At 38.6% G+C, this 26,340-nt stretch overlaps 1 protein-coding gene across 3 annotated transcripts in view; it reads left to right on the forward strand.

Annotated features, from left to right (window-relative positions):
- Positions 1 to 25,554, forward strand: part of heatr5a (HEAT repeat containing 5a) — a 46,539-nt gene extending 20,985 nt beyond the window's left edge. Inside the window, exons 18-36 of one of the 3 annotated variants that reach the window (XM_060880197.1) lie at positions 952 to 1,111; positions 1,286 to 1,475; positions 5,364 to 5,533; positions 6,632 to 6,658; positions 7,684 to 7,828; positions 8,390 to 8,572; positions 8,857 to 9,084; positions 9,779 to 9,957; positions 10,514 to 10,582; positions 10,700 to 10,879; positions 11,790 to 11,988; positions 12,489 to 12,728; positions 12,883 to 13,010; positions 13,886 to 14,033; positions 16,984 to 17,256; positions 20,706 to 20,930; positions 23,700 to 23,851; positions 24,246 to 24,456; positions 24,571 to 25,554. In XM_060880197.1, coding sequence (XP_060736180.1) covers positions 952 to 1,111; positions 1,286 to 1,475; positions 5,364 to 5,533; positions 6,632 to 6,658; positions 7,684 to 7,828; positions 8,390 to 8,572; positions 8,857 to 9,084; positions 9,779 to 9,957; positions 10,514 to 10,582; positions 10,700 to 10,879; positions 11,790 to 11,988; positions 12,489 to 12,728; positions 12,883 to 13,010; positions 13,886 to 14,033; positions 16,984 to 17,256; positions 20,706 to 20,930; positions 23,700 to 23,851; positions 24,246 to 24,456; positions 24,571 to 24,875 — 3,412 coding nt within the window. In that variant the 3' untranslated portion in view covers positions 24,876 to 25,554. The remainder of the gene's footprint in view (positions 1 to 951; positions 1,112 to 1,285; positions 1,476 to 5,363; positions 5,534 to 6,631; positions 6,659 to 7,683; positions 7,829 to 8,389; positions 8,573 to 8,856; positions 9,085 to 9,778; positions 9,958 to 10,513; positions 10,583 to 10,699; positions 10,880 to 11,789; positions 11,989 to 12,488; positions 12,729 to 12,882; positions 13,011 to 13,885; positions 14,034 to 16,983; positions 17,257 to 20,705; positions 20,931 to 23,699; positions 23,852 to 24,245; positions 24,457 to 24,570) is intronic. The other 2 variants (XM_060880198.1, XM_060880199.1) reach the window with 2 other exon arrangements.
- The last annotated feature ends 786 nt before the right edge of the window (positions 25,555 to 26,340 follow it).

The raw sequence follows: 26,340 nt of genomic DNA on the forward strand, positions 1-26,340 counted from the left end.
AACATCTAGTACAACTTCCCACAATCTCTCAAGATTCAAGGAAAACATGCATCAACAAAAAAAACAAAAAGACATACAAAAAAAATAAATAAAGATTCTAAACCAAGAATCATTCGATGAACAAGACCAAGGGTTTTAAATTACTTCATGTGATACTCCTATAATGCCTGTTTTTATTCATAATAGTAAAATCAGACAAGTTCAAACATAATTTTTAGGTGTAACGATTGATGACATAATATGTAAAGATCACATTGTTGCTCTCTGCAAAAGTGCAAAGCAGAGAATCTATTTTCTTCATCGTCTTAGGTCTTTCGGCGTAAGCAAAAAGTTTCTTCTTTTGTTCTTTACGTCTGTAATAATGAGTGTACTGCAATATTGCAACTCTATTTGGTATAAAATCCTGTCTGTTAAGCTAAAAACACAGTTGTTTAATCAATTAAAAATCTGCTCAAGGATTGTTGGCATGCCTCTAGAGAAGCTATATGACTCAACTTATTATAATAATTTGTTAAGACTGGCTAATAATATAATTTCTGATCCTAATCATGTTCTGAATAATGAGTTTGAACTATTACCATCAAATCGGAGGTACAGAATACCAAGATTCAAAAAAATTGAAATTGAAATACTCCTTTGTGCATCAGGCGATCCTTGAGCTAAATAAGACACTTCATCGTAAATCAAGAATATTGTAAATGTGCTGTGTTGTGTAGTGGGATGTAGTAAGAGTGAGTTTGTGGATTAAGTGATGTTGTGTAAGAGATGATTGCTGCAAACATAGAAAATATACTGTGATGAAAGAAAAATGTCAGACATCTTCTGACAATAAAGTATTGTATCATATCATATATCATAATAGCATTCTAACTCATCTAAGGGTCTCTTTAATTCTCTGGGTTTCTGAACCAGCAAAGGAACCAGTTAAAGGTGATCTGATTATTTCTGCAGGTTGAAGACAGCAAGGGAGGCTGTCTTGCGGACCGGACATGCCCTGTTGCTTGGGGCACTCTATCGCTACCAGGGGGCCATTAGTTCAGCCAAACACCTCAGTGCTTGTGTGGGGGTTCTTTTCACACTCTCACAGGACAGCAGCTCACCGGAGGTCCAGGTTAGACAGACCTTCAAATTTAGTCTTATAGAATATTTATTTATTGTTGTTTTCTTTTAGGGTGTTTTTGTATATCGTAATCCAGTATTTTCCTTAAGACCTAACTGTCAGTTGTGATGTAACATTAATTAGTGGAGGCTTTAACACTTGAATTATGTTCTGTGTGTGTGGCAGACCTGCTCTCTTCATTCTTTGGCCATGGTAGTGGACCAGGCTGGACCTCTGTACCACAGTCACATGGAAGCCAGCTTGACCTTAATTTTGCATCTGCTTCTTACCACATCACACACTCATGTGGAGGTGCAGCAGAGTCTGGGTCGCTACCTCAGTGCACTCATCACATCACTGGGCCCTGATCTGCAAGGTACAGACATCCTTGTCAACTGCAATTCCAATTTCTTTTCATATCCCTTAATTTACTGACATTCACAATGTGTGATCTCATTAAAAGATAGCCACAATCAGGGATCAGTCGCATACCATTTGATTGAACTACTGTTCGCAGCTGATGCGGAACAAATAAAATTAGATTTGTAAAGTTCGTTGCGACAAACTTTGATGTTGGCTTTGACGAGGCAAGTATTTGCAAAGGCCGGTGCTTTTTGGAGGCGAGTGGACATAAGGGTCAGTGTTACTTTAGGAGGCAAGTGGACAGAAAGATAGGGTGCCAAAACATTTGGAGACAAGTGGAGACGAGTATGTGATGTCATCCGAATACTCCTGAGGAAGTTCCCCTCATTGGGCTGAGTGTTTTGATATGTCACATGTTCATGTTGTGCTAATTTTTTATTTTCACGTGACGTCATCAGAATACACGTGAGGAAGTTCCCCTCGTTGTTCTGAGTGTTGATATGTTACATGTCCATGTTGTACAAAGTTTTTTGATTTTGCATATTTTGGAGGCGGGGCTGTGGGACAACCGAAAGGCCAGTCGGGACACCAAATTAAAAGTTTGTTCAGAGTATCACCCTAAAGGAGCTGGCCGAGTTTGGTGTAGATAGTTCGAAAGCTTGCCGAGTTATAAACCTCCAAAGTTTATAATGGGAGTCTATGGGGGGGAAAGGCCACTTTGAAACCCGGAACTGGAAGTACCGGTACTCGGATCGCTTAGAAAAGTAATGGCAACGAACGTCAGACCAGGGTCTACAACATATCTGAATTTGCTGCATGTGGCTCGAAAGCCCTAGGCCGCATTAAATTTTATACATTTTTGTCTAAGCTGAAATGGGAAAACAGAATGTTGGCTTCTACAAAGCCAACATAATAATTGCCCTGGCAGCCAGGATCACTTTTGGGTGATGACTCAAAATTGTGCCAATACAACTTATTCCACTGACTACATATGAATACATAAAAAAGTGCTGTAATTTTTACACCATTCACCTGATTTGTTTGTAAATACCCTTATTTCTGCTTCATTTAAACTGTAAGTCAGATTCATTTTTAAATTTCAACTACAATATGCTGTGGTAGATGGTTAAAGTAACAGATTACTGATATGGACCTGACTGTATGTCTCTGTTCAGGATTATAGTGGAGGTCTACAGAGATTTTGTGGTTTGGTTTTTGGCATGGCGCTGTGAATAATGGGAATTTATACACACAGGTGTCTTTCTAAATCATGTGCAGTCAGTTGAATTTGCCACAAGTGAACTCTTGTCATATTCTACAGCTATCTCAAGATAATTAATGCAGTTTGGCATGCCTCAGCATTTTATCTATATGAAATATTACACCTTTAAGTTAAGTTCTGGCCCTGACTGGAATGCTCCAGAAGGTGAATATTCTTTTTTTTTTTAAGCCATTCTGTAGTGGATTACTTAGATATTTAGGATCACTGTCCTGCTGTATCACCAAATTCTACATGAGCGTCAGCCACTGCGCAGCAACCCTGATACAACCCTGTAGGCTATATTTGAAAAATATAAAGTTAATATTTTCCTTGATGATGGCAACTGGTCCAGGCCCTAAAGCTGCTGATATTCTTGCCAGACATAGTGCTGCCTGTTCTTCCCAAACAACTCAACCTTAGTTTTGTCAGTTCACAAAACATTTTCCTAGTAGTGTTGTGGAATGTCAAAGGACTCATTGGCAAACTGAATGCACACAAATGCTTTTTTTGGAAAGCAGTGGCTTTCTTCTTAATGTCCTGACATGGACATTGTGCCTGTTTAATGTTTTTCAGATAATAGACTCATAAACAGAGAAGTTTCTTGTCTCCATTTATGGACAATTTGTCTAATAGTGGACAGACGAATCTCTAAGCTCGTCTTAGCTACGCTTGTACCCGTTTCCAATTTTTGATAGCTCTTGATCATAGGTCTTCTGAGAGTTCTTTTTCTTGGAAGGCATTGCTAAGACACATTGACAAGGCATCTTTTAACAGGGTTCCCACGTGCCCTGGAAAACCTGGAAATCCTGGAAAATTAATGACCAACATTCCAGTCCTGGAAAACACATGGAAAATGAGAGAAAACATAAATTGGCCTGGAAAATTATTATTTTTAAATGTTCTTGATCATTTAAAGAACAGTTTACAACTGTTTGAAACAATTAACGTTAGTAACAGAAAGCGCTCTGTTCAGGGACGCCGAGTTTTGACGGGTTTTTTGTTATGCTGTTTAATCTCGCTGTGACGGATGACGCTGTCTTGTGTTGGCGGTTTCAGGTGCTAGGAATGGTTTAAGTGCTCGAATGTTTTCATCAAATGGTGACGGGTAAGCAGGTTATATTAACCTTGTTAATCTGAATATCATGTGCAAGGGGAATTCACAGCAAACTAAAGCATGCATGACGCCATTGGCCTGAGAAAGGAAAGGGTATTAATATGTGCGGTCTTTTTTATTTTATAAATGTTGAAATTTCATTCACATGACAAATTGACAGTCCCCAAACCTGTTTTATGGGCGATGTAAGAAGTTAAAATTAGATATTCTACTGACGCGATGCACAGCGAATCATACATTGAACAATTATTTGCATGCTCAAAGTGCAGCACAGACTAGTGTTGTAAACATAAGGCGAAGGCCGGTAACATATAATAGGTTTATTAATATAAACTTAAAAACACGTTTGCAAATGTGATATTGATTTTTGCAACAGTTCACTAAACAAGAAGTTAAGTGACTCCCTTTCTATCCTTCACTAACCATAGTAGTTCCAAACAAAGCCGGAGCAGTTTTTAGCAACATACAATACAGTGGCGTTTCTTTGAATATGCGTTTATTAACTAATCGTTTGTGAAAGTGAGTCATTGACACATTCATAAATACCGAGAGAGAAAGCATGACTTCACCTTACCTTGTCAAAATCAAATGCCTTTCGAAAAAGTGTCACAGAGACAAGTGAGGAGTTAGTAGCTCTAGAACAAAGTTTGGAAAACATGCAAGAGAGTTTGAAGCAACTACACTAAAAAGTTCAAAAGGATACTGTTCATTGGAGCTTAATGCTAATTAAATGTTGTTTATTCCGTTTGGGAATGCTTCTGCAGTTATTTTTCATAATGCCGTCTTTTTTTTTTTTTTGAGAATGCAGTTGGGGAAGAGGGAAGGGAACGTTTAACAAGAAGGGCCTCGGCAGTCGTTATAATGTGTTCATTATAATAAAGTGAAGAGTTTAACTTCAGAAGCTCTGTGTGTGTATCTGGTGTTTTTCTAATTTTATAGTTAAGTAATAGCCATGAAGTTGTTTTTAAGACTTCTGGAGAGAAGAACATATTACTTTAGGCTGTGAATCTGTGATCCTTGTTTTTTTTTCCTAAATTTGAAATGTCCTGGAAAAGTCCTGGAAAATGGTCTCTGAAAAAGAGTGGGAACCCTGTTTAAGACACATTTCGACATATATACAGTTAATTCTAAAGGATTCACATACTTTATCTTACCGCTGTATATTTATACTAAAGCATCATAATGTTACTTGACAATTTAACAAGTTTCCCTAAAATGTTATCATCTGTGAATGAAATGATTTAGTAAATTATACATCAAACAATACAATGCATGTTTTTCCATGTTTTTCAAAAATTGATTAATATATGATTAATTCTGAAGTAAACAATTCCATATGTTATGGCCATGGATGGTCAGACATAGATGATATGACCCTTTATATTGCACTTTCCAAAAACGCTTTACTTTGAAGACTCCTACATGTGCAGGTGTATACTTTAACATAGGTGCTCTAGACTTGTAAACTAAAATGTGTTCATGTCACATATCTTTTATATGCACATTGTGTTTTTTGTTGTGTACAGGTGAGAGTGTGGGGGTGTGTACAGTGAGGAACTCCTGTCTGCTGGCCTGTTCCATAATGCAGGACAATCCAGACTGCCTGGTACAGGCTCAGGCCATAGCGTGCTTCCAACAATTGCATATGTTCTCACCTCGCCACGTCGACCTGGCCAATCTGGTTCCCAGCCTCTGTGTGAGTATAAACACATGTATACACATTTAATCCCGGAATCAGTGTCACAATTAAAACAAGATTCAGATGAATATAATTTGTTTCTCCTTTCCCTAAAAAAAAAAAAAAAATTTTAGGCTGACTCTCTTTTTGTGGACCAGCAGACATTTCCTATTGGTCTACAACTTGGATCAGAATACAAACATACTACAGTAACTCTTAGTGAACAGTTTATAAAAAAAATATATTGTCATCACCTTCCTCTTGATGGGAAGGGTCACGATTTGAGAGCCACCTTAAAGATCATGAGATCAGCATTTCAGGTTTAATGGTGAAATTCTAACGGATCTAATGGATGGATGTCACACTAATAATTCTGTGTTCACCATACATTTACATCACCATACTCTACATTTTTACTAGAGATTCATTTTGTCCTTTACTATAAGCACATGCAGTGTATGTGTTGCTGCAGGTTGTGCTTGTTCATTACTAGCTTTGTTTATCTGAAATTCTGCTTCCTGGAGTGTCTGGATGTTGAAGGAATAAAACAAACACCTCTTTTCCCTTAGGATAAAATATTAATAAAATTGCCAAATCAAAATGTGAAATTTGGGTTTTACCCAGAAAGGCTGTGCTGTAACTAATTAACAAAGGGGCTTTAACAAAGTATTAGAACGTGGTTTGCACAAGGTTATTTTCAAAAATATTATCAATTTAAACGTTAAATCCTGTCATTTTAACAGGAATTTGTAGACTTTTTTTTTTTTTTTTTTTTAAACCCTGTTACCAGGGTTTTTTTGTACTTGGACGTTCATAGAATCATAGTTCATGAAATGTGCAGTTTTTTTCAAGACAGTTTTGGACGGGACTAAATTCCAAAAGATGCTCTGGTAATGTTTACAGCCCCCTTCTGCCCATGTGAAACTTCATCAATCTGAACAGTGCACACACACAAACTACTGACTTACTGGAAATACTGTGCATATTTCACGAGTTCCCTCATTAGTTGGTCAGTGTAGTAGATTAACCAGTTCTCATTCACGACCTTGAGTAGTTCTTTCTTGAGATGACTTTTATTGATTATATGACAGTGTTGTGCTTTGCTCTCTCATACAGGGGATCTTGTTGGATTATTCTGTATCGGTACGTCTCATCTCCTTCACTGCTCGGCTACAGTTTGAAGTTCTCACTATTTGCTAATTTGTATTTCCTGTCTCTTTTTTCTTATCTTTCGCGCAATCTTTCACTGACTTTCAGTTGTTTTGCAGGCTAACCCTAAACATGCATTCTGGTTTTAAGCATGATCTATTGCACACACAGTCTTTCATTATGGGTTCAGTGCCTGGGATTTTTCAGGGCTTTTTTTCTGCAGATACACATAAAGCGAGGACTGAGCGAATCAGTTTTTCTGATAGTGGAGTAGCTGCACTGATAACCCTAATAAAATGCTAATTGTATAACAAAAAGCTCTTTAATAAAGCACGTTGTAGCATGACAACATAAGTCACATTATAGTTCCACTTTGTTCACCTGTCTGTGTTAACCTGTCACTTTTTTCTCTCTATACTGTAAATAACTGTGTATATGCTTAGTTCAGGTTTCTGTATTAGATTGTATATGGGACAAGAAGAAACTATGGTTTTAAGTCTTTTGTACATTTAGGCATGTCTTAAACAGGAATCAATACTGTACAACTCTGGGATAAGTTGGAATGACAACTTCCCCAAGGCTTTTTCCCTGTCTTCAATGTTTACAGGGGGGATAGATCTGGAATGCTGAGGCATTTAGTGTACATCAAAAATTAAAGGTCGTTTTTGGTTTGTCACTTGCAAAAGTAAATGTAGCCTGATTGAGGTTATTTTTTGCTTGAAGAAGCTTTGGCAATAGTCGTACACTTTCATACTTTAACTTTTTTAGGGACTGATTACAGGATTATTACAGGATTGAATGTATCTTGGTTACCACAGATCTGTCATATAACTGCACTGCTCTTATGTTTTTTCTCCTTTATTTGTCATAATACCTATTTCAGCATGTGCTGACAACATTTTCCCTATCTTGCTGATAGTCCAGACCCCAACTTAAAAAACACCCCCACCCCACCCCACAATAAAATAAAAAACAAAAACCACAATCCTGTATTTGATTAAGTATGTGTTTATTTGCAGATGAACCTATGCAGCTCATACCTGTATCTACGCAGGGCAGTGGTAGCATGTTTGTGTCAGGTTGCCCAGCGGGAGGCACTGGAGATGTCTGAGCATGCTGTGGCCCTGGTAAAGGAACTGCCACGAAGAGACAACATACAGTTGGGTGAGGCTGCATCACACACCTATTGTAATTGGCTCATGTTCTGTAATTGGCTCATTTGTAGCTTGTACATTCTCATACACAGCAGTACTGCAAGATTTGATTTGCACAGGAATTGGGCTTAATCTGTGGTCTGTGCATCACACACTGAACCATGTGGTATAAAAATAAAACACTGTAATAAATAAGCAAACTGTTATTGTACAGCAGCGGTGTCCAATCTTATCCACAATGGGCCGGTGTGTGTGCAAGTTTTCGTTCCAACCAAGCAGAAGCTACACTAGAGTCTACTAAAAGCCAAGAACAACTGATTAAACAGGTGGAATCAGGTGTTGCTTCTGCTTGGTTGGAATGAAAATCTGCACCCACACCAGCCATTTGTGGATAAGATTGGACACCGCTGATGTACAGTTAGAAACTGTGCCCAATATTTGCATAGCTGGAGTGTGCTCATAATACTGTAGTGAGAGGGCTTCCCTGAGAAACCCTGTTTTAAATATTTTTATTGTACATTTGTAAATTCTGACTGGACAATTGACTACTTTGGGGGATTTTGCTTCATAGATGTGACCATTAAGGAGGTGGGTTTGGAGGGAGCTCTGTTTAGTCTGTTAGATCGCGAGCGGGATGCCAGACTCTGCCAAGACATTAAAGAGACTCTCATCCACATGATGAGCTCAGCCGCTGAGAGCCAGCTGGCTCACTGGCTCAAGCTCTGCAAGGATGTAATCTCTTCTGCCTGTTCAGGTGGGTTTATGCCATATGGACATTAGAAATTCCTTCATTCTTCTTCTGTAACTGCTTTATTCTCATCAAAGTTGCATTTTACAGTGGAGCTGGAGGCTTTGAATGCCACCATACACACATTTTAGGGACAAATTGCTGGAGAATTATTGTGCTTGTGGAATTTTCTGTTGTCCATGATTAGAGTATTCAACCCAAAATGGACAGACAATACAGATACATTTTACTGGAATAAATTGACATTGGAATTAAGGCTATTGTTTACTATCTTGTTATGGACTCTGTAGTTGCTGCACCGGTGGAGATGAATCAGGAAGAGGATGGAGACAGCTATGATGACGCATCATTCTTTCATGCAAAGTGTGCATACAGTGGGCCCTTCAACAACTTGCGCTGGTCCAGCCGTGTATTTGCTGTGAAATGTGTGTGCCACATCATAGTGCAGTGTGAGAGAGGGCACCCGGCTCACTTTGACATGGGACTGGCACAAGAAGAACGTTTGCATAAATCTACAGGTCAGAAGTCACAAGAGATGACTGAGAATTAACCCCATTCACTCACATTAACTTTTTTTTATTAGTTTCTCTGTAGTTGCTGAATAATTTATTAGTTATGGAGTGGTAGCAGTGTGATGAATAAGTAAATAAGTGGTTCATTTGTCCTTGTCTCTTGTAACGTATAGAATTATTTATACAACAGCTCTGTTGAATTTGTAGTATGGTGACCAGGTGTTGATAACTTTTCTATAACAACAGCTCTGACAGTAGTTTCAGCTATAATTTATATATTAGTCATTCATAGTAATGTGGTCCTTCTATCCATTCAGTAGCTAGCAGGGCGTGTGGTAGCCTAGTGGTTAAGGTTTCGGGATACCAATTGGAAGGTTGTGAGTTCGATCCCAGGTCCACTAAGCTGCCACTGTTGGGCCCTTGAGCCAGGCTCTTAACCCTCAGTTTCTCAATTCTATAAAAAAATAAAAAGAAAGAAAAAGAGATAATGTAGGTCGCTCTGGATAAGGCCGTCTGTCAAATGCTGGAAATTTAAATGTAGTAACAGCTCAATCACAACATTATGGGACATGCTGTAATTGTCAGTGATTTTCCTCTTCAGTCATAGAATTCTGATATCTCATAAACCTTCCAGCGTTACTGGCAAGTAATTTGTCATGCAAGAAGTGTCTAATTGTCCCCTACACCATTTGTTTTGTAGATTTCCTGGTTCTCCACTTGGCTGAACTGGTGCGCATGGCGTTTATGGCAGCAACAGACCATAGTGAGCAGCTCCGACTGGCCGGCTTACACATGCTGCTGCTCATCATCCGCAAGTTCGCAGGCGTCCCAGAACCCGAGTTCCCCGGCCACGTCATTCTGGAGCAGTATCAGGCCAACGTAAAGATGTTATTCAGATGTCTTACTTTCAGATGTAAAAAAAAATAATCATTGAACTAGATCATGTGTCAGTTTGTGTACCAGCAAGTCTGTAACCATTTTTACACAGATTTGGTACAAGTGATGGTTAGTTCTATATTTAAATAATGGCAGCTATTTTAAGGCTTCTGTTTATTTGTATACAGATTTATGCAGTTATTAAAAGATTCTGTGATTCTCTCCAATTGTTAAGTAAATTGGTAGCTACAAAGCAACTCAGGAAATGGCAGGTGACAGTAACTCACATTTTAGAAGTCAAAATCTTCTTATTATGACCTAAAAAAAATAAGAATGGAATTTATCAATGCAGATTTATTCATTTATTTATTGGTTAGTTGGTTAGAAATTAATATATGAAGTAGGTTTAAAGTAGCATGTTGGCTTAATGTTGCTTTCTGACACTAATATACATATTAATGCAGAATTATTTGTATTGGACATATTTTGTTACTGTGACAGGATTTTTACATTTTATTTGTTGCTTATTTTTAAAGTGTAAGAAATATTTTGTGTGAAGGTGGAAGGTGCTCTAAGGCCAGCATTTTGTGCAGATGCTCCTCCTGATGTCACTGCCAAAGCCTGTCAGGTCTGGTTCTTCAAATTCCACTTATAACAAATTATTCTATCCTTCACATTTACTTTTTGAATACAGTTTTTTTTTTTTTGGTCTTTCATGGTGGTTCTCATTATTATGGGCATGTAGGTGTGCAGTGCATGGATGGCCAGCGGGGTTGTGAGTGACTTCCGTGATCTGAGGAGGGTTTACCAGCTGTTGGCATCTTCACTAGTCAAAGTTCAGGCAGGGAGGGACGTGCTTAATCCTCTATACAATGAGAGCACATTAACCATGGAGTCACTAGCGGTGCTCAAAGCCTGGGCAGAGGTGAGATTCATTGTGCAGCTAAGCTGGAGTCTTCTCACTTGACTCAATCCATTCTACACATTCCCTGTATAAAAGGTCTATGAATTTTCTCCAGGATTTTCTTGGTATTCATTTTGGTATTCTATTTTTGTACTCATCTTTTTATTTATACAGAGAATAAGCTTACTGAGATCAAGATTTCATTTACAGTTGGGCCGTGTATAACAAATACGGTTCTTGCAAGCTGTAAGCAAGCATGCACCTTCAAGTCTATAAAAAGGCAGCCATAATTATTCATGAAGGGGGCACGGTGGCTTCGTGGTTAGCACGTTCGCCTCACACCTCCAGGGTCGGGGTTTGATTCCCGCCTCCACCTTGTGTGTGTGGAGTTTGCATGGTAGGTTGATTGGCATCTCTGGAAAATTGTCCGTAGTGTGTGATTGCGTGAGTGAATGAGAGTGTGTGTGTGCCCTGCGATGGGTTGGCACTCCGTCCAGGGTGTATCCTGCCTTGATGCCCGATGACGCCTGAGATAGGCACAGGCTCCCCGTGACCCGAGGTAGTTCGGATAAAGCGGTAGAAGATGAATGAATGAATGAATGAATTATTCATGAAAAGACTTTACATTTTTACTCAATTTACTCAAAAATAAATTCAGATCAGCATTTGGCCTGGTTTGGATGTTTAAAGTAGACATTCTTTTTTTCATATTTTGTTCCTTAAGCCTTAAGACATACTGATTTCTCTTAATACAAGGTGAAGGCTTGTATGATTATTAATTTTTATCTTTATTTGCATATTTCTATTTATTTGATTTTATTGAAATGTACTCTTTACAGTTTAAGGATATGGAAATTGCTTTGTTGTTGTACTGTTTGCTTATCTTGTCCCAGTAAAGAGTATTTTTCTTTCTGTGACCATGTCATTGCAGGTATATATCATAGCAGTGGAAAGAAGCAGGCACAGAGAGCAGCCTGAGCCTGCTGATGAAGGTGAAGGTGAAGCCGCAGGGCTGCTAAAACTGGTGCAGGGTGAGCTGGGAACACTTAGCTGCCTGTGGCTGGCGGCACTGCAGGACCACGCACTGCTCACACTGCCTCCAGGTTATGCAAAACAGCTACCTTCCACAGGTAACCATCAACAAATCACATGTCATTGAAGAAAGAAAAATAAAGAGGTGCTTAATTTGATAGAACCAGCTCCATTACCACCAGGCTTTGTCACAGTTCAGAAGAGACTGAAAACCCTGAGAAACAGGAGTTGTGATTAAGTGATAAACTTAATATTCAGTTTGGTTAGGTTTTGTTGCATTCAGGGTTAGAGATATTGTAGGTTGTGACCTATCATGGTAATTACTATTAAAAAACATATTACATATCATAATAGTTTTAATTGTTCTATCGTTTTAATCGTACTTGAAACATGTTAAGAGAGATTTAAATGATATGTACGTACCAGACAAAAATCTGAGGAAACCTGATCATATTAAGAATTATTGCTATTTCTAGTAGAGCCACATTAGTTGTGCTGTAGAGAGCTCTGTTAACACATGATGATAGGAGGGAAACGCTGAAGTATTAAAAGATAGTAAATACAAATACATTGTTTGTTTGTGTTCCTCTTGTCTCAGGAGGCACGTTCTACACAGCAGAAGCACTGGACCAGGCACGTCAGTATTACTGCAGCTCCTGGGCTCCCATCCTTCATGGCACAGCGCTCTGGCTCAACAGCAATGAGTTTATTATGGGTGATGATGGGCCAGCCAACCTCTCTAGACCAGTTACCCCTACCTCCATGGGCCATTCCACCACCCGGGACAGCAAAAAGTCCCAAGAGGACATCAGTGTGGAGCATCTCCACCTCATACTGGGTCAGGAATTGGCAAAGAATGGAAATTTCACTACTAATCTACACGTTATTATTACTTATGTTGACTAATTACTGTCCTTTGGGAATGGAGTATTTTAGTTTTGCCTAATTATTTAATACTTATTAATAATATTTTCTGCTTTTGATGTTTGTAGGTATCAGTGTAGAGTTTCTGTGCTCCCCTCACTCTGAGAATCAAATGGAAAACATCATCTCATGCCTTCATGCACTGCAAGCCTTACTTGAAGTGCCTTGGTCCCGTTCCAAAGTGGGTAATGATCAGGTAGTCCAGCAAACAGTGGCTGAGTGAAATACATGCCCCACTTCTTCCCGAAATAATTCCTATTTCTTCATCTAAACCTTCCCTTTTGTAGTGAAAATTCCACCATTGTCTGTGGTAAAAGCATACACACACACACACACACACACAAAACTTCAAATCACTTTTGAATCTCTTTGCCTAAAGTTAGTCTCTGCTTTCCTGTGATTTGGTTAAATGTCAGTTGTAGCAAACATGTGAATGTGTGGCTCACTGTCTAAACGTTTGGCCCCTAAAAAGCTTTAATTGTAGTATTATTGTTATGTAGTACATGGGGAATCTTGCAACACCAGTAACCATCTGGAATGTCATATCAGCCACCAAGAAACACTCTACCAGCCAACTAAGTTTGCCTAGTAAACACATGTTGCACAAATGGCACAACTGTGCTATCCTATCAGCCACCTAGCACCACCCATGCAACCAAATGGATTAAAATAGCAACTAGCTGGCAACAACATAACAACCAGTTTGAATATGCTGGCTTGACATGTAAATATGATTTACATTGCCTTTAGCACTGTAACCTTTACACACACATGTATTTATAGCCACCATGGAGCAACACCCTATTAACCAACCAGGGTGTGCATAACCACAACAAACGCTTTAAACATGTTAGATTTTTAAAACATTTACCCTTTAAATATTAAAAACTTGTAGTATCTCATCTAATTATTGCACATATTTCAAACAGGAAATGGAAACAATGGCAACAATGGTTGGAGTAGATCTTTAATTGACTCTGTTAGGTCCCCTGAATGTTTTGTGCTAATGCCAGAATTATATATAAACCGAAATAAAAGGTGGATTCTTTCTTTTGGGCTCTGTTTATTTAGGCACTGAGTGTGGAGCTCCTCAATGTGTTGCACAGGCTGATCGTGACACGAGAGTCTCCGCAGATCCAGTTAGCAGTGTTAGAATTGGTGCGACAGGTGGTGTGTGCCACTCAGGAGCACGTTAAAGAGAAACGACACAGCGCCGAAGGTGAGCATTGAGCACTTGTGCACACACAGACAGAAGATAAGAAACATTAATACACCTTGATTATGCTCCAACTCTAACATTACTGTACAAATGCTAATAAACAAAATCAGGCAATATTTTCACAGAGCATGTTACATTTCAGCATTTAATACTTAACATTTAATAATTGAACATATTTCAGTTAAAAATAGTCACACTACCAAAGCCATTACTTATATTTATATTAAATATTAAATCCTCTAGGGGGGCACGGTGGCCTAGTGGTTAGCACGTTTGCCTCACACCTCCAGGGTTGGGGGTTCGATTCCCGCCTCCGCTTTGTGTGTGTGGAGTTTGCATGTTCTCCCCGTGCCTCGGGGGTTTCCTCCGGGTACTCCGGTTTCCTCCCCCGGTCCAAAGACATGCATGGTAGGTTGATTGGCATCTCTGGAAAATTGTCCGTAGTGTGTGATTGCGTGAGTGAATGAGAGTGTGTGTGTGTGCCCTGCGATGGGTTGGCACAGGGTGTATCCTGCCTTGATGCCCGATGACGCTTGAGATAGGCACAGGCTCCCTGTGACCCGAGGTAGTTCGGATAAGCGGTAGAAAATGAATGAATGAATGATTAAATCCTCTATTCTCTTAGCAAATGTGAAGTAGATAATTGGATGTGCTGCAAAGTTTTAGAGATGATAGTATTGGACTGGCAGAAATCCCAATTCACCAAATGGGGAAATGACACGGGATGTGAAAGTTTCTCCAGATTTTTGTACACCTGTCAAGTTGTGGGAAGGCGTCATTTGACTTTTTCCAACACGCGTGAAGCCACCTACATCTTTTTGAATTGCTGTTGATGCCTCATCACAAGGCAACACAACACACAGAGGAAATCTGCCTTCCGACTGTATAGATATTGTTGTGTTGGAAAAACATTGCCTGGATTTTTCAGATTCTCAGCTGTGTGCCCACTGTATCCTCAGACTCCTGTTCTTGTTTTAAAGGAGTAAAACCTGATGGGGCTCCAAGTCAAGTAAGGAGTCAAGTTTTTTTTTTTTTGCTGTTGCAGCCTAACCACAGGGTTTGTCATTTTGAAGGTGTTTCTGCCACCTTCACAGAATTGGATGTTTTTATTCGCACCATTCTGTGTGAATTCTAGAAAAGTTTCAGCATGAAAATCCAACATCATCATCAGTTTATAAAAGTTATTTAAGCCAGCCTGTCATGGACATAGCAGCATTTCAGAAATATATTCATTTAGGATATATATATTTTTTTAATTTATAATTTTATCCCTCTTTAAAAACTCTCCGAGACGCTAGTAGTTTGAAACCTTGAGAGGAACTTGACTCCTCTTCATCTGTGTGACGGGTAGCGGATTATAAAAAAAATCTTTAAACTGGCTACTATATGGTCACAAACAAAGTGTTTAACCCGGAAATTCAGCTTTAAATTATCACCTGTTCATTTGGATGCAAAACTGTTCATGGCAGTTGCAGTCCTAATGCTGTCATAACATTTGTTATCCTAAGTTATCAAAACAATTTTTTTTCATACCATTTGCAGTCCAGATTCCTTTCTAAGTGATACCATCTAGAGTAATCTTACGTAGAAGATTATGTAAAAGTAATGCATTGATGCAGACTTGGAGGTGCCCAGGGACATTAAACAGCCAGGAAAAATATATTTGTTTGCTCAAGCCTTTTGTGAAAACTATTCACAAAAGGCTTGAGCAAACAAATATATTTTTAACCTAGACTTAAACACTGAGACTGTGTCTGAGTCCCAAACAGTAATTGGAAGGCTGTTCCATAACTGTGAGGCTTTGTGAGAGAAAACTCTGCCCCATGCTGTACTCTGTATACCAAAAGAGAGCCTGTTTTTTGTTCTAGGTAGGTGTAAAGGATCATAAATTACCAAAAGTTCTGCATTCTGTATTAATTGGAGCTTGTTTATGACATGTTTACTTGAAAATCCAGACTGTACTGTATTATAATAATCTAACCAATAAGAACATGAACTAGTTTTTCTCAATCATGGAATGACACAATATTTCTTAATGATAATATAAAATGATGTTAGAAATTTTATCTATTTGAGCTTAAAAATTAAAGACTGGAGTCAATAATCAGATGATATGAGGAAGAAACTGTGAGAGGGACCAGACTAAGATGGGAAGCTTTGTTATGTGGGTGACACTGGACAGTAAATTATGTCCTTTCTACAACAGCTTGTAGTTGAATGAAATTGTGCAAACCTCCTGAGGAACTAATAGGACAGGGTATTAAGCTTGTGCCTCTCATATATCTATGTTGACACATACTTTGTGACATCAGAATAACAGTGGAAGCTAATACCTTGTTTGCCATGGTCATTGAGATCACATTTTTCTGTTCTGATCTTTGATGTTAACTTTAACTGAAACCCTTAACCTGTATCTACTGTATTTGCAGATTGGATAATTGTATGAATAAGCTGTGGTATGGGTTCCTGTTAAAGTGCCTAGTGTCATTAACAAAAGTGAAAAGACACATTTTCATATGTAGTTATAAATGCGTCAGTTGAGCAACATTAAATATATTTCACTTTAGTTGTAGGTAGGTTAGCAAATGCAAACATTTGACACGCTTGTTTATTTTGTAACAAGTACGTAAAGAAAGCTTATCCAAACATTTCTGCAGCTTGTAGTTAAATCAGTTTAATACATCTTTTAATATTTGGTAATCATGTATCTGTACTGTCAGCCTACAGGATTTGTGGGGGGAAAAAATGTTTTTTTCCTCTTTCATACTCTTTTTTTTTAAAATTTTTTTATTTTGGTATTCAGAAGTCATCTTTGCTGCCACTCCTGGACTATCCATCTCGTACAATATCCATCCGCACGCCTCATCACATGCTGATGCAGCTGAAAAAAGAACCTGAATAGAAATGGGTTTGCTGTTAATGTGACACATTTTTCACTATTTGTATGCAGTAGATGATGGTGCAGCTGAAAAGGAGACCGTTCCGGAGTTCGGTGAGGGCAGGGACACTGGAGGTCTGGTACCAGGAAAATCTTTGGTCTTTGGAGCTCTGCAACTGTGTCTCTGTGCACTACTCCGGAAACTTCCACAGCTCAGTCCTCGACTGGCAGGCAGTTCCAGTGGACAGGGGAGTATCGTCTCCTCCCTAAACGACAGCGACTGCACACTGATCACTTTGGCTTTAGGAATCCTCTCAGAATTGCCCTCCATCTGCTCTCCTGAGGGTAAGTTAACTGTAAAAAGTTCACTTTACATTCCTACAGAAGTTGTCTAAAGACCTACTTCTTTAGTTGTCTGTGTGCATTCTTTCTAAATTACATACCAACAGAGTTTTTAGACTGATGGTATTCCTGAAAAATGGTACTAGATCGTGACCTTGTGAAACAGTATCGATTTATTCATTAGACACTTCACATAGGGACTTATAGCAGTTCTGTAAGTCACTCTGGATAAGGGCATTTGCCAAATAATGTAAATCTAATGTTAATGCTTTAAAGCAATATTTATTTAATTTTATATATATATATATATATATATATATATATATATATATATATATATATATATATATATATATATATATATATATATATATATATATTTTTTTTTTTTTTTTTAGAGAACCAGTATTGGCCTGTTTATTTAGATCATTTGCAAAGTAAAGAATTTGATTAGTTAAAAATGATTTCTTTTTAGAATTGTTTTGGGAATATATATTAAATTGAAAAATAAAAAGTTGCATCTTGATTACGATTATGCTTTAGTTTATTATGAATTGTTGTTGGTACAGGACGAGTTTATCATATCTGCTAGCTAGCTTGTTTGGCTAATTTCTAACACATTTCAGCACAGACTAACCTACACCTTTATGTTTCACCAACCAATTGGTTTAGACATGTTGGCAAAAATATTTTTTTTTATCAAAAATTCATTTCTTTTTTCTTTTTTTTTATTGTTACCAACAGTTGTGTTTAACAAATGTGTGTGTTGTTTTTTTTTTTGATGAAATGCACTGCCTGACCAAAAAAGGTCATCATATGGATTTAACAAGGTTACAGGAGAGGTAGATGAAGTGATGCACCCATTAGTGATTTACAGTTATAGTTCAGAATTTCCGAATCTGAATCATAATTTATGGAACAGGTTTATTTCCAGGTACTGTACTGTCTACATTTACATAAATATAGGAAACAAAGTTTATGAAAGTTGATAGAAATGGTGACATTCTGGTTAGAGCCTGAAAGGGAATAAAGCCTGTGTTTATACTATTAATAAAATGTAGCATAATCTGGCCAAATAAGAACCATTGTTTCATTAATAAATAAAAAAAAATGTTCATTTAAAAGCAACATCCATCCAGCACATTGTTACGTGCAGATCATATATATATATGTATATGTGTGTGTATGTTCAGGGTGCATGTTGATGCAGTTCTACACTGCAGTCATTGAATCTGTCCTATGCACATCCATCACCATCGGGTTTGGAGCAGCAACAAAACAGGACAGGAAAAGACTGCAACACACAGTTAAAACAGCAGAAAAAATTATCGGTGCTCCCCTGCCCACTCCAAAGGACTTGTACCATACAAGAATCAGAAACCGGGCAGGAAAAATCACTATTGTCCCTTCACACCCTGGACACAACCTCTTTCAGCTCCTCCCTTCTGGCAAGGCGCTACAGAGCTTTGTTTACCAAAACTGCCAGACACAGGAACAGTTTCTTTCCCCAGGTCCCTTATCACCCTGATTAACAACTCACCATAATTATATTCCCCGCTTCATATCTATAAGTACTGCATTATCAGAACTGTCAGTCATCACACACAATATTGCTGCTGTATATTGTACGAAAGCATAATAATGCGCAATACTGTTATTTGCACTACCAAGCACTCACATACTTTATGTACATAACTGATCTGTCCTGTATTCTGTATTCCTATTTAATGCTCGTACTGTCTACAGTGTCTCCCATCGTCTGTAGTGTCTTGTATAGTCTGTTTTGTCTTGTCTTGAATAGTCAAGGCTAAATGTATAGTACAGTGTTATTTACGTCGCTACCAAAATTCCTTGTCTGACCCAAATTCCTTATGTGTGTCAACACACTTGGCCAATAAACCGGATTCTGATTCTGATTCTGATGAGACATAATTTCACACATGGACTAGACACATCTGGAAATTCCAGACTGTAACCATATTAACAATCTTTGGGTTGTGCTAAAGAAAGCTTTACTCAGTGACTCTCCCATCATCAATACAAGATCTCGATGAGAAATTAATGCAGCTCTGGACGTAAATGTGGTTAAGGTTTTGGATTACTAATCAGAATGTTGTGAGTTTGAACCCCAGGGCCACCAAGCTGCCACTCCCGGCCCCCTGAGCAAGACTCTTAACCCTTAATTGCTCAGCTGTATAAACGAGATAAATGTCATTCTGGATAATGGTGTCTTCTAAAAAATGCCCTAAATGTCAACGTAAATGAAAGAAACATTGTGTTGTGAGTTCCCAGGTCCACCAATGCCCCTTTTCCACCAAGGCAGTTTGAGTGCTGGTTCGGAGCCAGAGCCTAATTTAAAATCAGGCCATCCTTAAAAATATTCTTGTTTGCCGTAACCCAACCGACCCTGTCAATTTAGGACCGACTCAAATTTAATTTTTTTGCTTTAAGTCCGACCGACTTGCCGGTTGTAAATTTGCGTTAAGACGTCAGTGACGTCACGATATGCTAATTTGTTTAAAGTCATACCTACGTAATCACCATCACCAAAATTGTACTTTTTTTACATCGAAACTTATATAGATATAGATATATCTTATATAGAAAAAATATAGACCTACCTACCGACCATTTTTTTTTTTTTTTTTTTTTTTTTTTTTACGGTTACTTCAAACCAAAATATTTTTAAGGATGGCCTCAGTTCTTTCTTTTTCGACACCCAAAGCACCGGCTCTGAACCAGGAAAAGCGTTCTTAAGTAGCACCAAAACATTGCTGGTCTTGACTGAAGAACCGCTTACTGTGGAGCGGGGTTACTGTGACCAACAAGAGACATCGTTATATCGTGAGGGCCATTTTTAAATAATTTTAATTCAGGATTAAAAGCCATGAGCATTAACAGTAAAGCAACAATCGCCTTTGTTGATGCTGTGTTTGTGTTTGCCGCTCCTGTGCTAACATTGCTGTATAATGTTGTATACAGTGACGTAAGACTTGGCCCTGTGATGGCTCTCTAGCCCTTGGAAAGGCAAACCGGTTGTTAGAAGGCTTGCCAGTGAAACCAACTTTGAACCAGCAATAACTCTGAACCACCACTCGGTTCTTTCTGGTGGAAAGAGGGCACAAGATGCTACTGCTGGGCCCTTGAGCAAGACCCTTAACCCTCAATTGCTTAGTTGTATAAAATGAGATAAACATTGTAAGTCTTTCTGGATAAAGGCATCTGTCAAATGTCAAATAATTAAAAGGCAATCTGACAAAATATTAGAATTTCTGACTTTCTTTTTTTGCCCAGGCTCTGTATATTCACGATAAAAATATAATAATGGAGAACTGTCTATCAGTGTAAACTATATTAAAGACAGAATCAGCTTACATATAAAAATGTTGTTTTGTTTTTCTACATACTGTAATTCTGCTCATGTAAAAAAAAAAATCTTTTTTTTCCTCCAGGCAGTGTGTCAGTGTTGCCCACGGTGCTCTATTTGTTGCTTGGGGTGCTGCGGGTATTAGTGAGGGAACATAGAGGAGTGGGCACAGAGACACTGGTCCCTGGGACACTTCAAGCACTACGCACAGTCCTCTCATCTCCCATGAGCAGAGTGGAGAAAAGCCATCGTGCCTGGGTCCAGCTGCTGCGCTGCGCTCTTACTACACTGCTTACATGCTGGAACTCAGGTAAAGCTAACAGTGGGATCAGTTACAAACTAACAGCTACAAACAAGTGAGTTTCTCCCAAGTTTACTGCTTGGTCAGCATCAGCTAAGTTTGTTTTGAAGCACTTTTATTTAATTTGTTTCTAATGGCTCAAATCTAGATAAGAATGAGAGGGGGTAATTGTGGATTTGTGATGGTGGATTCACTTGCTAACATTAGAGGCAAGATGCCAATCACCTGCATACATCACCGTGAATGCTGGGCCAATAAAAAAGAGTCATAAACAGGCTTGTTATTTATCCAACCTAATGTGATTTGCCATGCAGTTATAATGAGCCACATGGAAATGCATTGTCATCCACTTCCCTTCATTTCCCTTCCCTTCTCTTCTTTTGGTGGACACAACTGGATCATATTTTCTCATGTTTAAGTGTCCCACTTCACTAATAATAGCAAAATGGGGAAAGGTAAGCATTGCCCCACCCTGAGTACCACCATTTTCTCAAATGCATGCTTTAATGTCAAGAGTCACGTCAAGAAGCTTTTATTGTCATTTCAATCGTATATAGCTGTTGCAGTACACAGGGAAATAAGACAACGGTTCTCCAGGACCCTGGTGCTACCTAAAACAAAGACAGAGCTAAGTTAGTACTAGCCACATAAAGTGCATCTGTGCAACCTGGTGCAAACAGTGCAAGGCAAAAGACAGTGCAAACAAACAATACAAGGCATTTCATAAAAGACAATACACAAAATCAGCACAGACCAGTGTACATACTGTATGTTCTGTTGTACACCTGAAGAATTACTGGAATGAACACTTAATACAGTAGCAGCAGTTATATTAGGTATTGTAATGAATTGTGCAAAACAGCAATTGACTGAAATGTGCAGGACAACATGTGCAAAGAGCAAAAACATGGATGTATATTGGAAGAGTGTGTATTTGGTGTAGGTCAGTGCAGTCCATACAGTTGATTGTGCGTGTGTGTATTGTGCTCGGTTCAGTTCAGTTATTGAGGAGTCTGATGGCTTGTGGAAATAAACTGTTACACAGTCTGGTTGTGAGGACTCAAATGCTTAGGTACCTTTTTCCAGATGGCAGGAGGGTGAAGAGTGTGTGTGAGGGGTGTGTGGGGTCATCCACAATGCTGTGGTGTAAATGTCTGTGATCGAGGGAAGATAGACTCCAGTGATTATCTCAGCTTTCCTCACTATCCGCTGCAGAGACTTGCGATCAGAGATGGTGTAATTCCCAAACCAGACAGTGATGCAGACGGTGCTGGGCTTTCTTGGTGATGGAGCTGGTGTTGATTGAGCAGGTGAAGTTCTTTGCTAGATGAATACCAAGAAATTTGGTGCTCTTGACGATCTCTACTGAGGATCGATGTTCAGCGGAGAGTGGTCGTTCTGTGCTCTTCTGAAGTTAACCATCTCTTTAGTTTTATTAACATTCAGCGACAGGTTGTAGGCTCTATACCAGGCAGTTAGCTTTGCACCTTTTCTCTGTATGCTGACTCACCATTCTTGCTGATGAGACCCGCCATGGTCGTGTCATCGGCGAACGTGATGATATGGTTTGATCTGTGCATTGTTGCACAGTCGTGAGTCAGCGAGGTGAACACCAGTGGGTGTGGTGGTGCTGGAGCTGTTCGGACAACCGAGGTCTCCCAGTCAGGAAGTCCAGGAACCAGTTGCAGAGGGAGGTGTTCGATCCCATCAAGTTTAGCTCCTCAATCAGTTGCTGAAGAATGATTGTGTTGAATGCTGAACTAAAGTTTATAAACAGCATTCGTATGCAAGTTTATTGTCCAGGTGGGTGAGGGCTAAATAAAGGGCCGTGGCAATGGCATCGTCTGTGGAGCGGTTTGTGCAGTGAGGGTGGTAACTGGGTCCTGATGTGCCTCATGACTCTGAAAAGAGTTCTCCTCATGTTGGTCGTGGATAGACAGAGTACCTGATCGTTTGGGGGTGGGTTGGTCTTCCTTGCATGTGCGCACTTTGCTTCTTTGATGGCTCGGGACAGTTTGGCCCCGCTGGCCTAACAACTCTCTCTCTCTCTCTCTCTCTCTCTCTCTATTTTGTGGTAGCTTTAGGACTGCAGTTGCTATTAACGGTTCTGCACTCAACTGTCGATCAATGAACAGTTTACGTTGGTGAGACTCAGAAGAAGATAAATCCCCGTTTAAGTCTGGCTCCTCTCAAGCTTTCTTTTTAATATCTTCCTTGGGAGATTTTTCTTGCCATTTTTGCCTCTTCTTTGCTAATTAGGAATAAATTTAAAATGTATAACCTGAATTTATGTTTATGTAAAATAACTTGACATAGACAAGACATAGAAGGGAGCTGTATATAAGAGAAAAGAAACCTATTTTGAAGCTGATAAAGGTGGGAAATCAGTCAGAGCCAAAGAAGAAGCATTAGGCATAATGAAATTGCCTCAAAATGAAAGTAACTACTGGTGTTCTAACAACCAGACCGTTCAGCCAAGGAAAACAGCAGTAGTTGATAACGGAATCATTGTAAGCTTTTAGAAAAAATCATTTATGAACCATATAATAAACCATTATGGAAAATTAATGAACACCTTCTGACCAATTAGAATTGAGAATTCAACAGTGTTGTTGGTTTTATTATTATTGATTAGCAGAACTTAGCTCTTAAAATGTTTATCTGTACGAGTGACGTTATTTTCATATGGGTTTGACTGTAGCGTTCGTAAACAAAGAGAGAATAAAACCTTTTTTTTTTTGGGCTCAAAACTTTAGATCTGTTGTACATCTTTTGTAGACTCAACTGAATCTGGTGTGGATGAGATCACTTTGCTGATGGCACTCACAATCTTTCTGCTTGAAGCCAGTGTTGAGGTCACAAATGTTGAGCCACTAAGGACATTGTGCATCAGCAAGTTCCTGGCCGGCCTGGAATCCAAAGACCCAATGGTAAGCAAATTGTTTCTATGTATGCTATTTCGTTTTCTTACCAAAGAAACTCAACAAATCACCTAGATGAGTAAAAACAGGCATATTCACCAAATATGTAGTCAGTGTAATCAATGTTATAAAAGCATCATATATTTCATTTAGTACTAAAGTTAATGTCAGTCCACCAATTTGTTTGGATAAGCAGCATTCGAGAAAAGCTATTATTTAACAGCACTGGTACATTTCACTGTTTTTATCACTCTGTCTGTATGTGTTTGCTATACGAAACTTCAAATATAGCAATAGATCTTTACTTTGTGACCGTTACTGCTAAGGGCTATATGTAATTACTATTTGATAGCTTCTGGATATTAGTAGGCTTTAACTTGTGTATCTACTTATGTGTCTCTAGTTGCTGAGCCGGTGTTACCAGTTATTGGCATCAGTGTTTCAGGGCCCAGCAGCAGTGGCAGAATTGTTTATAAGGGGATTGGGCACTCAGCTGGTGGCTCAGCTGCAGCAGGTGGAGAAAAAACGTCCTCAGACTGCCATCGAGCTGCAGGCTGTGCAGGATGGCGTCAGAGCCATGGAGGCATTAGTGCTTGCTGCTCAGGAAACTCAACGTAAGTATTTTCATATTGAGTTTAGTTCAGCTAACATGAATTTACCAAAAAAAAAAAATTAAAAACTTGGATTGTGCTGTAATCACAAAATATCTGTGGTGTGTTGTGATATAGGTGCCAAGTTGGTGGCAGTGCATTTACCCATCCTAGTCTCCTTCCTGCTGGACGAAAACGCTCTGGCCACGGCTCCTGAAGCCTCATGTTCTCTGCATGAATCCGCGCTGCAAGACTTGATGCGCCTTGGCCCTCAGCATCCAGGTGTTTTTAAAGCCTTTATGGCGTCAGCACCAGAAATGAAGGCACGACTTGAGGCAGCCATAAAGGGCAACCAAGAGCTTGTAAACGCTAAGGCCACACCAACTCAGTTACCTGACAAGAGGCAGGTGCCCAGCATCAAACTGAAGACCAACTTTTTGTGAAATGAGGGCATTATTGTAAATTTTAATGAGTTCAGCGCAAGATTAAAGTTATTTTAACCGAAGTATGGTTTTAATACTAGTTCATTGTTGCATTGTTCAAATGTGTGTTTTTGTTATAACGCATCAACCTCTATGAGGATTTAAAAAGTCTAAGATGTAAAAAAGTTTTGTTAAGCAACGACCACCCATCCCATGCAAGGGGAGCAGAGAAACTAGATTATGATACACAATGTAGACGCTGAACATAGAATATTTGAATACCTCTATACATCCAAACCAGTTTTTTTCTAATCCTGGCACATCTAAAGCATATTTTTTAAATTATGAAGGGGAATTCTTTTTATTTAGCTAATGTATTATGTCAGTGGTATGACAGCAGATGATGTTTGAAAAAAGTGTAGTCCACAGCTACGATATGTTTTCTGTTGCCATATGGAGACAAAGGCTGAATACCGGCCTCATTGTTTGGTAGCTTGCAACTAAATAAATAACTAGACTATTGTGAACCACTCCTGGAGTGATTACATACACAAGTAGCATCTGGGGATCGTGCTTTAACATTAACTGTACTGTGTAAATTTGTCTATAATGTTGAAATAAAACATTTTAAGTCACTGGAGACTGATGTACATACAAGTTGAATTTTGATCATTAAAAAAATTAGCCCTTGTTGCAAATATATGGTCATTTCTGCCTCGCTTTTTTGCAGTATGTTTTGAATAAGGTATTTCACTAATGCTGCTGGTGCAACTGTTGTTCAAATACAGTACTTTAATATACTGATGTATATTGCACTGTAAAAGAATGGTATCTAGTCTAATACAGCTAATAATCTGTAAAAAATAAACAGGTATAACTTAAAACTTTTTTTAAAAAACCCCGTTGTTTTCTTATAACACATTAAAAGATGGAGACTGTCATGCCTTCTTCTGAACCAATGTTGTCAGTCAGCTGTATGGTCTGGTCTTTATCAGCAATACAGTTTACGATGACCCATTAGTTCCTCAGGAGCTCTCGGTTGCACTATTATAAACTGTTGTAGAAAGGACATTATTTATATTTACACTATTTACTGTTCAGTGTGACCCAAATGAGGATGGATTCCCTTCTGAGCCTGGTTCAGCTCAAGTTTTCTTCCTCATATCTCAGGGAGATTTTCCTTGCCACCGTCACCTCCGGCTTGCTCATAAGAGATAGATATATAGTATTTTCAATTCATTTTAAACTTTAATTGTATATATTCATATATTTATTTTTATCCTTATTTTTTCTTCTTTTTATTATTATTATTATTATTATTATTATTATTATTATTATATATTTCTTTCTTTTTCTCTCTCTTCGGGTTCCATACTTCTGTAAAGCTGCTTTGAGACAATGGGAAATTGTTAAAAGCTCTATAGAAATAAATTGAATTGAAAAGATAAAAAAAATAAAAAAGGCATGGTGGCTTAGTGGTTTGTTT

This window comes from Tachysurus vachellii, chromosome 10 (assembly GCF_030014155.1).
Source record: "Tachysurus vachellii isolate PV-2020 chromosome 10, HZAU_Pvac_v1, whole genome shotgun sequence".
NCBI lineage: Eukaryota > Metazoa > Chordata > Actinopteri > Siluriformes > Bagridae > Tachysurus > Tachysurus vachellii.